Here is a 17,722-nt window from a genome sequence, read left to right as displayed (position 1 = left end):
TCAGGTCAGCACATACAGTATGAGCAGAAAGCACTATGACTAATTTCACATCATGTGGGTCAGTTTTCCTTCTTGCCCTTTACAAGCGGAAAAATGTGTGCAATGTAGCATAGTATCTCTTTTTAATACGTTATGTATTGCTCTGTGTTTACTGTGGCAAGGAATATTATTGCCCTGTCTCTGATCGGCACCACCTCTGTTTTTCTGCCTGCATGGATGGCATGTTTGTTGTCAGTACTCGGTGCTGGCAGAGGCTGCTTGTTTTCCTCCCCCACATCAGAGCTTAGAGATAGTAGCTCCTTGCAGTAGGCTGTAGCATGCATGTAAATGGCTTTTATCAGCCTGTTCTCTCTGTGTGACATCTCCCACGATAACCGCCCCCATGGAGGCTGTGCTAGGATGGTTCTTGCAGCCTGATTAGATGCTGGATGTGCATGAATGTCAGTGGTTTGTACTGGGCTTCTTTCAGGGTCCTTATCCCTAATTTATGCTTCATGGGATGGTACCTCTGAAATGCAACACTTTTTTTTTGAATTTATTTTCTATTAAGGGGAATGGCTGGATATTCAGAGGTAGATAAAACTGAGATGGATCTGAGAAGAATACTTTAAGTTGATGTAATTTTGCTGCTGGATGCTTTCCCTTTTTGTATAGTTAACTTATTTTCCCCTTCATTACAAAGCAACAAGGTGAGGAAATAAAAGCTTTGAAATTTGGGGGGAAACCCCATGTTAAAAAGTGAGAGATTTCAGAAATGGACTGGAAGACAGAATCTGTGGGATGCTGTTTCTCTGATACAAGATGGATGTCAGTAGAAAGGAGACAATAAAGAAAGGGGGCTAGTGAAAAGCAGCAAGATAATTCTTGTCTCCCAAACACTGTCAGTTTGAAAGTTTTTTATGAAAAAAAAAGTGAACCTCATGAAATTCAGCAAGGCAAAGGTCCTACACCTGGATTAGAGCAATCCCAAGCACAAATACAGGCTGGGCGGAGAATGGATTGAGAGCGGCCCTGAGGAGGACCTGGGCGCGTTGGTTGGTGAGGAGCTCAACATGAGCTGGCAGTGTGTGCTCGCGGCCCAAAAAGCCAACCGTGTCCTGGGCTACATCAGAAGCAGCGTGGCCAGCAGGGCGAGGGAGGGGATTCTCTCCCTCTGCTCTCATGAGAGCCCACCTGGAGACCTGCATGCAGCTCTGGGGCCCCCAGCACAAGGACATGGAAGTATTAGAATGAGTCTAAAGGAGTGCCAGCAGGATGATAAAGGGGCTGGGCACCTGTCTGTGGAGACAGGCTGAGGGAGATGGGGGTGTTCAGCCTGGAGAAGAGAAGGCTCCAGGGAGACCTTACAGCGGCCTGCCAGTGCCTAAAGGGGGCCTGCAGGAAAGCTGGGGAGAGACTCTGTGTCAGGAGGTATAGTGATAGGACAAGGGGGAATGGCTTTAAACTACAAAAATTGAGGCACTGGAACAGGTGGAGAATGAGAGAGGCTGTGCGTGCCCCATCCCTGGAGGTGTTCAAGGCCAGGCTGGATGGGGCTTTGGGCAGCCTGGTCTGGTGGGAGGTGTCCCTGCCCATGGCTGGGGGGGTGGAACTGGGTGGGCTTTAAGGTCCCTTCCAACCCAAACCACTGTGTGAATCTGTAAATCCACTTCCCCTGCTCTGGTCTGGTATGGATTTTCAAAGGTGCAAGGTCCCAATGTGTGTTTCTCCTAGATGGGTCCTTCTGGAGTGGGCTGTGCTCCCCTGAACTGGGAGAGGGCAGTGGGGAGCCACCTCCTGAACTTGTATCTGTGGGGTATCTTCTCGTCTGCACCCACTGAAGTGACTGCTCACGTCTGGCTCAGTTGCAAAGCATGAGATAAGGAAACTCCTAGTGCAGTTACCAAGGGGACAAAACAGAAACTCTGAATGTGGGAAGTAAACAAGGCTGAGGCTGCCTAGGAACCTCAGGCTCCCCAGCTTGAGTGCTTCTACCACAGCGTTCACCATGGGTTAGTCCCCATGGCCACCTCACAGCAGTTTGCCATGAGACTCCCAAAGTGAGCTGTGCTGAGGTGCCCAGGATTGTGCGAGACAAGGAGAGTGTGTGGTTCCTGGTGTACGTGTTGTAGCTCCTCACGTGGGGCAGAGTCCTTTGCTGTATGTTGCAGTGGTCCAAATCGCTTCTCTGGAGAGCCTGTCCAGGCAGCTCGTCTTTCATACCTTTGTGGATTTGTGTCAGGAAGGCCAGGAGTTTGTGTTACAAGTTTTTCATTATTATTAGGGAGCGTTATACATAAAACTTATTGGGAAATGTGTATTGAACAGTTACAACCTGCGTGGGCTACTTGGCATCCCTGCAGTTGGTTTGGTGTACAAGACCTGAGTTGCCAAACCGGGGTGTGTTGTGGAGATGCACTGTGGCATAAGAATATAAGAATCGACGTAGATCAGAGTAAAATCAGTGTGCAGATACGTAGCCTCTCCAAATAGACCTAGAGATATAAAGGATATAGTAGTGGGATGCCAGACAAGGATTGGATAATAAAGAGTTCTGGTGTAGGGGCAGTAGCTGTGGGTCTCCAATTAACATGCTGTATATTTATAAGAGGAGTTGGTTGGTGACACAAGGAAGAGTTTGAGTAGTACAAAAAACGATTATTTTTTTCTGTGGAAAGGAGGGTGACCTTGTAGTTAAAGAGTCTCTTGTGTCTTGTCAAGAGCTTGCTGTGTGTCCATGTGCAATTTTCATGTGCTTAGACTTTCCACAAGAGGCTTCAGATTTTCCAACTCTGTTTTATCTTTTTCCAAGTTTGTTCCTCAAAACTGCTGCCACTGAAAGCTTCACTTGGAATAGTGGACACTTATAAATCCTCAAATCCGGTGCCAGGGTGTTTCTGAAATAGCACTTGTGTTGAAGCACCCAAAATCTATAGCCATTTTTGGAAATACAGGCCATAATTTCTCTGCTTGCTTGTCCCTGCCAGGGGGACTGTATGTCCTTTCTTCATAAAATGTTTGAAAGGCACCATAGAAGCATGCAGTGGTACGATAGCTTAGAGCAGCATGACAAAAAATGCCTTGCATGTGTAGGAATTTTATTTTCCTGGGGTCTTTTCCTAAAAGTCCCTAAAACTAGGGAAAAGCCTACTTATGGAAAAGCCTTCCTGTCAGCTGGTAAACAAAAGTATAGCATGGCTATGCTGCTGTTGGGGGCTGCAGTTAAGGAAAGTGCTGCTATTTTGCAGGTCTGTCGCTGGAGCGCTCAACCAACTCAATCGCCTCACGTGCTCGCCTGTGTGAGAGGGAGGAGGAGGTCATGGCTTGCTTCGAGACTGCGTGTGTCGTTGCCCAAGTGTACTTGCAGGAGCTTGAAAAGGTAAGAAGTGTGCTCAGGGTGTTACCTGGTGTCCTGGGTGGGACATCGAGGGATTTTGACAGCAGAACTGGTGGCGGAAAGGTCAAGTGATCATAGACAAGGAGCATGAGAACAAGTCTGAAAGAATGAAGTGCCTTAGCATTTCTGTGGGCTGAGTTTTTCAGTATAAGCAGTTGCAAAACAGCTGTTTATCTGGTCTCTGCCAGTTTCTTCTGAGCATGACGTGTAGAAACCAGTTTTGCCTGCGGTAAAGCTTTGAATACTTCAGATATGCTCGAGTCTTTATCTCAAGTTTAGCTCTTACTAAGGAGGGATGACAGGCTTTGCATAGCAAGTGCCACCATGAAGGAACCCGAGATGTTTTACGTATCTGCCATATAAGCGGTACACAGCATTGGATATCGAGATCCCTAATGAGCTCAAAGTAACCTTTTGGGTCGACGATAGCAGTTTAATTGCTAATGCTTCGCCTTTTCCAGGTGAAACTCAGGAACCTGGATCAGTATCAAGTAACTGCTTAGTCAGTGGTTGGCTAGGATGCCGGGTACTGTGAGCTCTGCACTGAGCTGTAATCCATGCCACTGATTTACTGGGCACATGCTTAGAGATCTCTGTATCTGCTACTTTGCCTACTTGCATTTAGCAGGGGCACACCGTAAGTTTTCACACCCCGTCCTCTGCCATGCATTATGCTTGACACGAGCATCATTGAGGCAATGAATGTTGCCTATTATTCTGTAACTTAACTGCCTTTTATCTTCTGACCAAATATTTCTGCTCTTCTCAGTAGCAACGGTGTGTTTGTTCCAGATCTTATTTTTAATTGCATTAAAACAAGAAAAATAAGCTTGGGACATGCACAAAAATCCATGAAGAAAGCCAGATAACAATTTATTTGGTCTGTTTTTTGTAAGGAAAAAGCTACTTGTCTTTTTATTTAAAATTAAGTACTGCCCTCTTCTTGCGGAAGGACCAGTTCCTGCCAGTGCTGGGTACTGTAAATGTTTTTACTGACAGTTTGTGTATGCCAAGACGGGAAAGAGTTTGAATAGTAATTCATTCATCTTCTGGACTCAGAGGGATGCAGGATTCATGTACTCAAAGTCCATAGGTCCTTTTCATTCCTGTTTTGGATAGTCTACACAGTGCAGCTTACAGCAATGAAAGCTGTTTGTTAGCCCTACTGGAAGAGAGAGTTTCTAAGGAAGCCAAAGCAAGAGGGGTTTGGTAAGGCTAAAGGAGCAAAAACTAAGATTCTTCCATTGATACTCCTTAGAGTTTACTAACTGTTACAAATATTTACATTATGTTAAGCTGGATATACTCAAACATTGCGTTTATATTTCTGTGCAAGATGCTGGATCTGTGTGGTTGGAGTAATATTTCCGAAGCCCTCGATGTTAATGTGTAGCTTTCCACTTTATTAAAGGTGTAAAGTAGTAAGGGGTGTTTCAAAACTCACATCGGACACAGAATGTTTTATGGAAGTCACAGTATAGATCATTTTAAAGCTGACTTTGGAAGGTTATTTGAATAGCTGATGAAGGTAAGTTTTCGAGTAGTCTGAGGAGGAACCTGAAGGTTGAAGACAGTAACATTTTGTTACTGGCAATATCTCTGGCTCATGAGGAAATGTCTAGTTCAAAGAGTTGTCTGTAATCCCACTGGTTTCTTTCCTTGCAGACCTTAAACAGCACACATTCAAGGAGTATAAAGGGCAGCAACATGACGTACTCTGAGTTTGAACTGTCCTACTTCCTGGAAGCAGCTCTACAGAGTGCCTACGTGACTCATTTAAAGAAGGGGTAGGTGGATGCAGATGTTAATAAAAATAGATAGTACTGCATATTTTGTCTCAACAGATGAAAGCTTCTTTCTTCATGTGTTCTGTTGTGACATTTTTTGCTGCTGCTGGCTCGCTTCAGGTTTTCTTAGTGCTCTCCCTTCCCCACACCCCATCCTAATTCTCAGTTTTCCGGACCCACAAGTAGGGTGGAGTAGAACAATTTTGTTGTCTTGACTCAGCTTTGCTCCCTGTGGAGATGAGGGGAGTCTGACCATAGAGAGTGAGTGGAATTTAAACACTGCTGAGTTCTTTTTAAATGCTCAGCCACAGGACCTGGTTTAGAGCTCAGTCAAGTCTAAAGGGTTGTTTCTTTATTTTTTTAAGGCCTTAATGTCCTGATCAAAACCCCAATTCTGTGTGGTTTTACTAGAGAGAGTGCCCAACCTCAGCTGTAGGTGAGGGCATGGTGACCCCTAAAACAGGCAGTATCTTCAAACTCCATGTAGTTGATGGAAGGATTGCCTTGTGGGGACAATCTGTTCAGCACTTGTAAACAATACTTGTAAGAGTTCTTCCGTCCCCACTCCTGTGTTTGCAGCATATTATTGCATTTGTTTTTAAGGAATCAGATACTGAATTTCTCACTGCTCTGTGTAGTATCACTGGTCAAAGTTTTGTAAACTTTCTTAAGCAAACCACCTTTTGAAAGTATTTCATCTTGGTTGGTTTTTTTACCTTCACTCCTAAAGATATTTTATCTCCTTTTCTTCACTCTTCCTTCAGAGTGAAATGGAGAAGAAAGGGGAAAAGAAAAAATATGGGGAGAAGGAAAAGAAAGAAAACTAGGGAGGGAAAAAATCATAGCGAAAAAACAGCTTAAATTCTTCTGTAGAAAAAAAAAAAGATACCTCTTTTTGGCTCTGTTTGAGGAGGGACTGTTTCTGTTCAGGTTTTTCTTACTTTTTTTTCCCCCAATAACGATTTAAATGCAACTATGAGTATCTTTGGTGTTCTGCATTGTTTCATGTGAAGCCAGGGTTAAAAACCTGCACGTACAGTGAAGTTGTACTTGCAAGCATGTCCATGCAAGGTGCCTTCAGGTAAGTCTTCTTTAACCCAAAAGCTTTATTCACAAAGCCCAGATGTCATGGAATGACCCGTGTAGTCAACTGAGTACAAGTTTATGTGTAAAGAAGTACGAGGTTATAAGTATAAGGCATAGTCTCGGTATCATCTCAGTAATCTGGGAGAGGTACGTGGTTTTCCTATGTGAGGTGGTGGTTGACCAGATGTAGCAAAAACAGTAGGCTTTATTAGCCCTTTGCTCATTTGGTGTCAAACAAAAGCTCAGGTCTTGCCAGTAAGCTCATTAACTATGTAATAAAATAAAAACTCATTTAAAACATATGGCACTGATGTCCTCTAGGCACCTTTTGAATAACGAACTCACTCGTGTTCCTTTTATTCAGCAGCATTTTAAATTCAGTATTCATCAGTTCAGTATATCTAGTGGGTTGTTTCAGCTGTTACTGGGAGCCCTACTTGCTCCCTTCCCACGTTATTTTAATGATAGCCTTTAAAAAAAAAAACCTACTAGAAAACAATTTGGAAACAAAATACATGTGTGAATTAAGCACTGCTTTGATTATAAGCTGAATTGCTGCACGAGCAGCAAAATGTTCTCTGTAACTGTCTCCTGGTGGAAGAACAGCGTCGGAGCTGGCTTGGCTGTGGCAACAACAAAGCTCCATTTGCTTTGCACTTCTTCAGTGCAAATCAGAAGCAAGATCCCGTGAAATTAAAGGGCCAATGGGGGTAAAATAAGACAAACAGGAATCCCCAGCTTGTTTCTGTACCCTCTGCTTGTATTAATGTGCAGTTTCTGCCACGAGAGGGCATAAGCAGCATTGGGATATATTAAGGAAGGGGGGTTTGGTGAGGGGAGAAGGTTTTTCCTGTATATAATGAATCTCTCCACCCAATATCCAGAGGCTCAAGGAAACATTGTTGATTTCAGCTTGTCCAGGTAGGGAATAGGCCTTTGATCTCCCAGGCTGATGAGGGATAGGTCCTAGGAGGTGGGATGTCCTTTCCCAGTGGCACGTGTGTAGAGAATGAATAGCAAATGCTTTATTTCCTTTAGGAGGGCTGATGTCTCCTCGGGCAGGTGAGCTGAGAGATGGGAGAGGTGTTGTCCTGCTTGTGTTTGTTCCTTCTGGCAACATCTTGGAGCACGATCAGGGATGCCCTTTTCTCTTGTAGTGTATGGTGGTGAAAAGAAGGCACCTCCCTTGCTCATGCACACCCCTACAAAGCAAAGGTGCGTGCCGTGAGGACCAGCAGGTCCTGCAGCTGTGCCAGTCCCTGATGCTGTTAAGAGATATTTATTTTAAAAATACTGCGTTGCTGAAAGCACACTTCTGCAGTTTGCCCTTCTGCATCCCAAGGAAGCTTTCTTCTCTTTGTCCGGTGTTGATGCAGAATATAGGCAGGCAGACGTTGTCGTACTGTAGGATGCAGCCTGTTGCCTTTCATGTTAGCATTTGCACTGGGTTATGTTTTCTTCTGACATCTGAGTGACTTCTCTGTGAAGATTAGGCTCATCCTTGACTGCCTTTAGTTTGTATTGAATGGGTATTATTATTTTATAGTGCTGTAGGGACTTTGGTCTAAATGCTCTTATTTGCTTAGAGCAAACAGGCTTCACCTGTGCAGGATAATGGTTATTTCTATGCTGCTCTTTTAATGGCATTTGAAGTTTGTGTGGAGTAGCAAAGGCAAAGTAAATAAAAATGTCAGGGCTTTCCAGAGGATGCTGTTGGTTTTGGAAGCTCTAGACACTTCTGAAGAAAAAGATTTTCTGAAAAAATAAGCATTAAACGCTTAGTAAAAATCTGATTTCCTTATGAGCCTTCAAGTCAGGGACCTGAATTACTTTGGAAAACCCTGATGAAATTGCCTGCGAGGGAAAGCTTACACACTTCTTTTCTTCCTTCCTCCTGTCATATTTTTTTTAGCGCTCTCACTTCCCTTTTTGAAATGTTATAGGCTTCTGTTGAAAGGCACTTTGAAAGAGGAACTTCATGTATGTGTTATTTTTACAGTGAAATCTAATATAGAAAGGTAGGACAGTCTCTGCCAGAATACTAATCTTTTCTGAGGAATTTATATGGGCTTGCTTGCCCTTCATCCCCTCCTCAGTCCTCCCAGTCTAGCACCTAGTAAAGGCAGCTATTAATTTGGGAGTGAGTCTTACTGTCTATTTGATGAAACTAGATAAATGCTAAGCTTTTGTTGTTGTTTTGGTGGTCTTTTTTTTTTTTGGTCACACTTGTTAGGTTGCCATTGGGAAAATGTTGTGTTTTTTGTTGTAGTTACTTGTCGTGTATCTTTCATAAGAATCCAGGGTCGTTGTCTTTGGGTGCTTTTTATGCCTCTGCATGAACCACTGTTGAAGGAGAGAGTACGAATTTTTAGAAACCTGTGAAAGATGCAAAAGGAGCTTTGCAGAGGCAACGATGTTGCTGCTGTTTGTGTGCTTTCCCCCAGAGAGGTGGCTCTGCAAATTGCCATGCGGTCGTGTGAATATGATCTCTTCCACCTGTTAGTGCCTAGATTTTTACAGTTAATGAATGGGGATAAGAACATGATCTTCTGGTGCCTACTTTTGGGTCCACTTTGGCTTAGTATCTGTATTTCTTTCCCATCGATTTGCACAGAAAACAGTGTATTTCTTAATTGTCTTACATCTTAAAATTTTATGTAGTGTTAGCCAAACAGTATGACATAAATGTGATATGACTAATAGTCTGGTAATTAATTACCCTTTATAAGGGGGTACCTGTGGAAAAAAAAAAAAAGGATTTTCGTGCCAAGCTGGACTGAGCCACTCAAGATGCCGTCTGCCACAGTTTGTACTCATGATTTTCTGTTCCTCTGTATTAAATTAAGTGTAATTGAATCCTAAACCACATTTCATCATGGCTTTTAAAATACTTCTCTTGCTACCTTTGTGGTTAAAACCAAGGCAGTTCATTTAATGACCACGTGCTTTTTCCTTCCTGTTTCTCCTCATTTCTTTCTCTGGCATCTCAGCAGTACAGTAGGGGCCTATGGAGTCTTTCAGCTCCTTTAATTTCCATGACCTAATGTTTGCTTCTGATGCCCTGACTTGAGCTAACAGTACCTTGGATTTCCAGGTAGTCTTCTGTCCCAATCTTGGGGGGGGCTCAGAATTGCTTAATTCCTGATCTAGACAAGATCAAACGGATTCACCAAGGATTGCCAAGGGTCTTACGTTTACACCCTCATCTGCTTATCTACACACGCTTATTTCTTTTCAAAGACCCGCATTTCTTTTTTGTTTCTTCAGGTTCTGTTTTCATAAATCTCATCGAATGCATGTTTAATATATGAAGGGCATTGTTAATGGAACAGTAAGTTCATTGTAGTCATGAGTAGCATTCATACGCTTAAAATGAAGTGTGTGTGCTCTTTGGCCTTCCAGTGCCTTGGAGCACTGAGTGGAAAGGCAAACTCCTGCAGCGGGGTGTGTTTGCCAGCTGCTGGCAGGTGTGCTGTCTCCTGTGACAGCTCAATAATGTTCAATAACGTTCAAAGCATACGGGCTGCCAAAGCAAATCCTCAGTCCTGTAGAACTGGTATTGCTGTCAGATGCTTCGCATGTTTCCGACTTAAGAGCTCAGAGCCTGGAGCGAGTGCCCTCTGGGAGAGCCTGACCACACAAGAGCCTGTCAGGGAGGTGCTGGGTGCTCCTGCCTGCCTGCTGGGCGCTGCTGCCTTCTGCTGAAGGTGTTCTAGGTGTTTGTCCTGTGGTTCGTGTTCAACCCCGACTACTTGCAGAAGGGCAGCAGCTTGCTATTTATTCTTCCGTTCATCTCAGTGGTTTATATTCCTTCCTTTTCCTCTCCCCGTCCCTCCAGAGCACAGTGGTTCTCCTATGAAGTGTTGACTTGGTTTATGGCCTTGTCTAAAAAGCAGAACTGAAATGGTTCTCCAGTATCCTGGGGAGAAAACGGTCTTTTTTAGCACATTCTCTAGTTTCTTTTTGTCTCTAAGTGTATGCCAAGTGTGGCATTAATTGGCTTTGCAAATAGCCACTGATCTTTCTGTTGCTAGTGAATGGATCCATTATCACTTTAAGAAAAATACAGTTATCATAACAAGAAATCTAAACATGCATTTCTGAAAATGTTGTGGGACTGTTGTACAGCATAACTCTTCTTCCTGGCCTCTTAGGGAGCCCAAGGAAGTACAGGACGTGCCAGCACTCGTTAAGTAACTGAGGGGAGCGATTGGGCAGATGCTCTGTGTTCAGTTGGGGGAATTGCTTGTTTCGGAGTATTTGGCAATAAACAGTCTGTGAACAGTTCTGTTGGCTTTGGTGTGACTACTCATGGGCGTAAATACCACCACATGCCTAATTGCTTTCCTCAGTGTAAGGTCCAGAGCTGCATACCTGTGTGTATATTCTTTTCTAGACCCACAAAAATGCACCAGGTGTCTTGGCCATATAAGTGAAATGCTTGCTGAAGCGTTAAAGTCCAGCTTGCAAAAATTTCCTCAAGAATTTTTTCCTGGATAAATTATGACTGCGTCTTTTACCTAGGAGAAAGTGAAAGGGAAAAAAAAAAAAAAAAAAAGACAGCATCAGACTTTCTCCAGATGAGCGGATCACCAGTGTTTTTTATCTTGCCTTACTTTGATGCTTGTCTGTAGGTTACCACCAGTTAGGTAGCGATGAGAATTCTCTACTCCAAGTTTAGAATTTTGAGATTGGTCTTGGTAGGAATAAAGACCATACATCTGCATCGTGACTTGGTGACTGTGGCCTTAGGGTGGCATTCTGTGTAGCCAGTACTCTGGATAAACAGCGTTAACTTACATTATTTTTCCCCAGAAAATATTTTTGTTCCTTTGAATGCTTGCGGTTGATTTTGGAGTCCAGGAAAGTGTGCAGTGCATGGAAGTGGGCACAAACAGGGTCCATACTAGTTACCCTGAAAACTGTAAACAGAGTCACAGAAATGGGTTGTGCTGTATGGTTGTGGTTTTTTTGTTGTTGTTTTTTAAGAAATCTAGGTGATGCTTGCATGGAAAACTTTATTGGAATAAACTGAAGTGGCAATTAATGTACCAGTACAACTCCCTGTCTGGAAGTCTTTAATTCAGTGCAGCATTGCTGCTTTACTGGTAGCTTGTAATTCTTTGGGTAGCTTCCACCCTTCGATGGAAGTGAGCTAGACTATTCTGGAGTTACTGTGGTGTTAGGGCTTTGTTCTTAACGTGGAAGAGCCTTACAAGCTGCACGTGTGCTAACTAGTGTGTCTAGTGTTTAACCGTTCCTCTCTCCATCTCTTTCAGTGCTCAGACACAGGCTTAAGATACCGTTTGGCACCTAGACTGCTTTAATTGCTCATCATGTACACAGGATATGATTTATTTTTTTCAGCCTTACCCACTTTCATTGTAGGTTAAGTTGTGCTTGCAGACAGTTCCTGCAACTTTAGGTGCCTAATAGTAAACTGTTTAAACCACTGTAATTTCATCATGTGTTTGGACCATCAGACCCAAGGCATTTAAGCACCACCTAAAAGGAATCGTCACGTAAAAGCATCCCATCAGCTCACTATAATTCAAACCAGTGCAGTCTGTGTGTATGAAGAGGAGATGTGGATGCTTTTAAGAAGAAGCATCTGCTTTATAAATACGAACTATGAAAAGCTTCCAAATGTCCCCTCTGTTCCTCAAATGTGAATGTGATCTTCTCCTAGGAAGCCATCTGGAGTAGGCATGCTACAGTCGCTGCCTCGCTCGGTGCCATTGTCCTGTCTGCCTTGGAGTGACTCGTCTCGCTACTGCATGCTCAGTGGTGGTTTTGTTGGCTTGCTTGAATGCCAAGTCTGTTGCCCAGCTTTGGTGCACCATGAAAATATTTCCTATCTAATGTGCTCGTTTTCTTTTGCTTTTTTTTATGATATTTTTTCTCCTGCTTTCCCCTTAGCAATATTGTGAAAGGAATGAGGAGTCTGCGAGAAATACTACGGACTGTGGAAACGAAAGCTACTCAGACCTTCAAAATGGTAAGGGGAGTGAATGGGAGCTGGGAAGGTGGGAGTCATCTGCTGCGATGGAATTCTGTTTCTTAACGACTGCGTTTGGACAAATTTTTCCTCACTTGATTGCTTGTTGTTGCGTTTGTTTTTTTTAATACTTCTGGGAGTGATGTGTCTAGTGATGCACTTAATTCAGAGAGCTATCCAATTGAAACCTCTGAGCCTTCAGCTCTGGGCATATGGGATACTTTTATCTATGTTTTTTTCGGTGCATTTTCTAACTCTGGTATAAATGGAGATGTATTGAGTTTGATAGTGCTATCCCAGGTGATAATGTCTTGCTTGCTTTTCAGTGTGTCCATGCATACCTCTTCACTTTTGCATGTAGCAACAGAAAGTACTTCTGGTGCTGGCAACGAAACAGGGCTTTTTTAGACTCAAATGCTTCAGTGTTCATGTAAAACTCCTTTCAATACAGTGTAGCACAGAGTGATTTTTCTTTTGTATTTGCCTTCTGCATCCTGTTATGCTGAGTGCCTCTGGTAAAGAAATCATGGAGAAACTTATTTATATCTCTTTAACTGTGTAGTTTAGCTTGGATGGTCCTTCCTTACCTCCACGTGAAGAGATCTTGTCCTGAGGTTACTCAGGATGTGACAAGATCAACAGCATGGAGAAGAGCAGTCTTGAGAACGTGAATGAAAACTCTGCGGCCTGAAAAGTGTTGACATAGATCTGAACTAAACACAAAACAAGTTTAGCCATCTTTGTTTGTGTTTTGTGTAATTCCAGAGAAGTTTGGAGAAGAGGTGGACATGGTTTTGCTTAGCATTTTGAAGATGGAGAGTGCTGGGTTCCAATGGATGGACTGATCTGTGTGTCTATTTCATATGCAAATGCAGAATTAAAATGAAAGCATGAGCAGAAGGGGTAACCTGGGTGAATTTTTTGCCTAGGTTTCTCACTTTTATATGTTTTGGAACTTCTGGCCTTGAAATGAATCTTCTTGTTGTCCAGGGATCACCTATGCCTAGTGGAGAATACACATGCACGTGGAATAATGTGCAGGGAATTAGAAGAGGTGACTTAAATAATTGTCACACTCAAATGGTCACATCCTTTCCCAGATTGAGATCAGGACTCGGGGGATTTTCTTGCTCATCTGTTTTATTGTTATGCTGAAATGAGTGTAACCATCTGCTGTCCTTGTACCGGGGCAGAATGTGGCACTTGAATGCTTCTCTCCCTGTGCAACTGGGGAGAGCTATCTAACCCACCTCTGGGGGGTTTATTCCTAAGGGGAAACTTGAAGGTGTTCATCCAGTAGTTTTTCCTGGGACTTCTATTTTACTGGAAGTTGTGTTTTCTTTTTCTTATTTATTTGTAAAGAGCTGTCAAGGGGGCAAAGGGAGGAACGTGCTTAATTAAACAAGTTTTTCAAGCATGAAAGTGAAACACGCAATTTTCTTCTTCCTAATTTGTGGGATCACAGTGTTCTCCAAGTATAATGATGCTTTTTTTAGCCAAAGGCAGTAATAACATAAATCACAGTCTTGGCCTGTTCTGGTTTGTTTGGTCTTATTCAAAACAAGAGTGAAGCTAATTTACACAGCTACTGTACTGTATGTTAAAATCGAAGGCATTGCGAGTATTTGGTTCTTGCTTTTTGAAAGGCTTATCACAAACTGTACTCCTACTTTTGTGTGAAACAGGAAAGATCTTTCTGTTGCTGGCATAATATTCTTCCCTCCCCTCTAATGCTGTAGGGAAAAAAAAATAAAGGAGAGTTGGCTCCTTAGGGTAAAACTGACTAAATAATTACACACTGAGATGGTAAAATGATACTGGCTAATGTCACAGTGCCCTAGGCCATTTTGCTCATGGTTACTTGCTATAAAAAGCATAGAAAAGCGTAGTTAGATACAGAAGGCTTTCTGTAACTTGCCAGTAGAAGCGCAGGAAAGGTCTTGGGGTTTCCAGGGGGTTGTATGTGACAATATTTCTTTGAGGCATTGCCATACATTCAAATCAGCTTGCCATTTGCTTAGGTATAGCTATGAAACCTCCCTTTCTGGTGCTGAAGAAACAGTGAGAGCGCACACACGCTAGTGTGGCTGCATTTTAGACTAGCTCAGTGACTTTGTGTGTAGTAAGGTAGATGACAATAAAGAATCTTGTATGAAAAGAGGTTATTTTTCTGCATCTGATGAGCTGAATTTTATTTAACCTCAGTATGATTTGTTTGGTCCTACAGATGTCACACCTCAAGTGTCGTAATGGTTCAGTTTATCAATCATACCTACCCTGGTATTTAAGAGAGTGCCTCTTGGCAGCCTCGTACCTTATCATAATGCATGAATTGCACATAAAATACATTTGCAGTAGTCAGAGAAGTTCAAAAATACTTGCAGGCATTAGGACAGAGGGGCTGAAGTTTCAGTCTGCCTCTGTGCTGTGCTGCGTTTGTTTTGCAGCATAGAGTAGTGCGCTTCTGAGAATTCCCAGAAGATATCCCCTGCTTTGATTTCCCTTTGCTTGTTTGCATGTTCATCTGTTTATAATGCAAAAAGCTAGAGATTTATTACGTGAGTCTAAACAGAGACAAATGCCAAGGATAGTTTTGCAAAATCAGCTTAGCTTGGTGCCTTTTGGGCCCAGCTTGCCAGCTATGGATATGAACTGGAAAGCGAGTACTTAAGGGCGTTCAGTGGTCAGAAAGGGCATGTGATGTTGTTGTCTCGACATAAAGTTCTAACCCTCTTCTCTCTTTCCTCCATTATTATAACAACAACAACAAAAAAAATAGAAGTAATACAGAGATGAAGTTGTAAAAAGCTGCAGTTGGAGATGCACTAACAGCTACAGGGTTGTGCTTTTAAACCTGAGGCAGAAGTCATCTCTGGGCTGAGACTTTTTGCATCCAAAGTTTTGAGGCTGAGAAAGCAGTGGAGTGTCATCATACTCTGAAATCAAAACACTTGTGAGATTGTCTCAAAAGTCCAGGTGGCAATCAGCTGTTTTCATTCATTAATGTGTCCCTTCCTGTCAGGCTATTTTTTTTAACTATTGCATTGCAACAAGACCATGTAAATGCAGAAGGGTGGGCTTTTTGGAGGAGGGAAGCAACTGCCAGTGTGGCAGACTTTATAGCAGCAACTTTAGCTACTCTGAAAAGAGGTACTGTAATGCTATTAGTATATCTGCTTCCCAAGGTGAGACGTAGGGAGCGATATTTTTTGTGTGTGTGTGTTTGAGAAGGCTTCACTGATGCATCTTTCTCTGTACTGTTCACTGATCTCTAGACTGCAGCCAAGCAGCTAGCCCAAGTACTTCTCCACTCCTTAAGCGAAGACTGTTACTGGAGCCCTTTATCTGATCCTCTTCCTGAGTTCATGAACAAGGAAGATCAGTCTTACGTTAGCAATCTTCTTTGTCGGAAGCCTGAGCTATACACAGAAGAGAAGTAAGCATTCTTTTTTATTTTGGGTTATTGACAGAAGGAAGGAGTGTGTTTGAATGCTCTTCAGTACCGCTAATTATGTCACTGATTGATGTGGTAGTTTTGTGTGTTCTTGGTTTTGACTTCTCATCAAAAGGCCTGCTGGGAAGAATAAAGAATTAAACCTTGAGTGTTTTGATGTTTTTTTTTCCCCCCAGGAAGGAAGAAAATCCAACCTAGCTGTCTTTGCGATGAAATAGAAATAATCTATTTATGGTTCAGAATAGCTCATCTAGGATATGTTTCAGAGCTTTTAATTGTGTGAACCTGAAAAAGCAGGTATTACCTAGCAAATGAATTATGTATGAGAAGTTTCAAGTTACTGCTCTTCTTGTGAAATGAGAAAGAGAGGCATGTAGGATAATTCTTGACCTTCCTCAGAAAATTGTGTTCTGTCTTTCAGTGTTTACTGCCCTCGAGACAACGTAGAAGAAGCTCTTCTTCTCCTCTTAATCAGTGAATCCATGGTAAGCCAAAAATGAGTTTGTAATATTAATAGCACAAAAGGAGTATCTAAAATTTCCATGTCGAGTCCTCTGGTTGGTTTTGTTTACAGAATCTTCCCTACATAAACAAAGATTCTTCTGATGAACAGGAAATGCTGTTGCTTTCTCTTGGTGACACCACTTTTATTAGGTGGAACTTCAATGAAGGATTTGGGGAATTGTCAAGAAAAGGAAATACCTGCATTCACCATAGCTGCATGCAGTTTCTGACATTGAGGTACACTGCCTGTAGACAGATGTTTCCATTCAGAACATCTGTGTGGATTTATGGGTCAAGAATGAGAGGAACTGGGAGTCTTGGGTAAATCCACGTGTGATGGAGCCTGCTGTTTGGCATTTGCAAGGTAGAACAACCTGCTTATGTATCGTAGTCTGTAGGGATAGTGTTTTAGCTGCTTCAGTCCTGAGTGGTCTTTGGCAGCGTCTGATGCTCATGGTTCAGGGGTTTTGCGTCACTTGTAGATGTGACATCCGTAATGAAATACACGGGTATTACTAGATTTCTTTTATTTATAGCATCAGTGATGGTGGGGAAAAACAACTGTATGGAAAACTGCAAGGTAACATTTGACCATTTCCATGTCCTGAGAAGATGCAAACTGAGAAAATCTGTAAGGAGTGGTTTTTTTGAAGCGGTGTAAAGAATGTTACTTTGCTTTAAATACTGGATGGTCGCTTGTAGCTTAAAGTGAGGTTTGGAAACCTCAGAGCTTCAGTGACACTCTTAGGAACTTCCAGACAGCTTTCAGATGAGGTGAAAAGAAATACTATGGGAACTTTTTTTTTGGTTTGTTTTCTTGGCTTTCTTCAGTTTTTCTGTGTCTGTTTTTTCTAGCTCAAGTCTCTTCCCTTTCCTGCAAAATTCTGAACATGCCATCTTAATATTGTTTGCTTTTAGAATTTGGGGCAAAAATTAGGAGGTAGAACCACTGCAAAATACTAAATTGACTTAAAATGTTACGTGAGCAGTATAACACTTCAGACTTTTTGGTGATCTCTAATTTAAATCTCTGCAGTATAGCTGCATTGCATTTTCAAGGGCTTTTTGTAATTAGAAGTGGAGCCTCCTGGAGCAGGGGCTTGTAGTGTGATGTATGCAGTGTTACACTTCTGTTAAAATCAGAAGAACTCGTGTCAGCATGGCTTGTCTGGGCTGATCCGTGTGGGAGGAGGGATCTGGAGCAGCGGTAGTACTGGCTGCTCCAGCCTGCTCTGGGGCTGACCTCACAGCTGAAAAGGCCTTACGGGACCTTGAACACTATAGTCTTGTTCTGCTGAGGGGAATGAAAGTTACCATTTTATCCAGTAGCATGTAAAATGGCAGACTGATCCTGTATCTGTTATGGATGAAGCAGTGTGAAAATGATACTGATAGGAGCTAGACTGCTGTGCTGACTTCAATATTAAATACATATGCATCTGTTAAGTGCTGTCTCCTATATATGGGAACTGTCTGGAGGTAGGTGCAAGGCATTTTGATCTGCTGTGCATAAAGTA

The 17,722-nt window shown here is 42.5% G+C and overlaps 1 protein-coding gene across 12 annotated transcripts in view; it reads left to right on the top strand.

Annotated features, from left to right (window-relative positions):
- The window catches only part of TTC7A (tetratricopeptide repeat domain 7A), a 168,011-nt gene that overhangs the window by 18,022 nt on the left and 132,267 nt on the right, over positions 1-17,722 (top strand). For all 12 annotated transcript variants that reach the window (XM_050709569.1, XM_035555850.2, XM_035555870.2 and 9 more), the window contains 5 exons: positions 3,228-3,358; positions 5,042-5,163; positions 12,169-12,247; positions 15,523-15,683; positions 16,123-16,186. In XM_050709569.1, the coding sequence (XP_050565526.1) occupies positions 3,228-3,358; positions 5,042-5,163; positions 12,169-12,247; positions 15,523-15,683; positions 16,123-16,186 (557 nt within the window). The remainder of the gene's footprint in view (positions 1-3,227; positions 3,359-5,041; positions 5,164-12,168; positions 12,248-15,522; positions 15,684-16,122; positions 16,187-17,722) is intronic.

This window comes from Cygnus atratus, chromosome 3 (assembly GCF_013377495.2).
Source record: "Cygnus atratus isolate AKBS03 ecotype Queensland, Australia chromosome 3, CAtr_DNAZoo_HiC_assembly, whole genome shotgun sequence".
Taxonomy (NCBI): Eukaryota; Metazoa; Chordata; class Aves; order Anseriformes; family Anatidae; genus Cygnus; species Cygnus atratus.
This window is presented reverse-complemented; position numbering and strand designations above follow the sequence as displayed.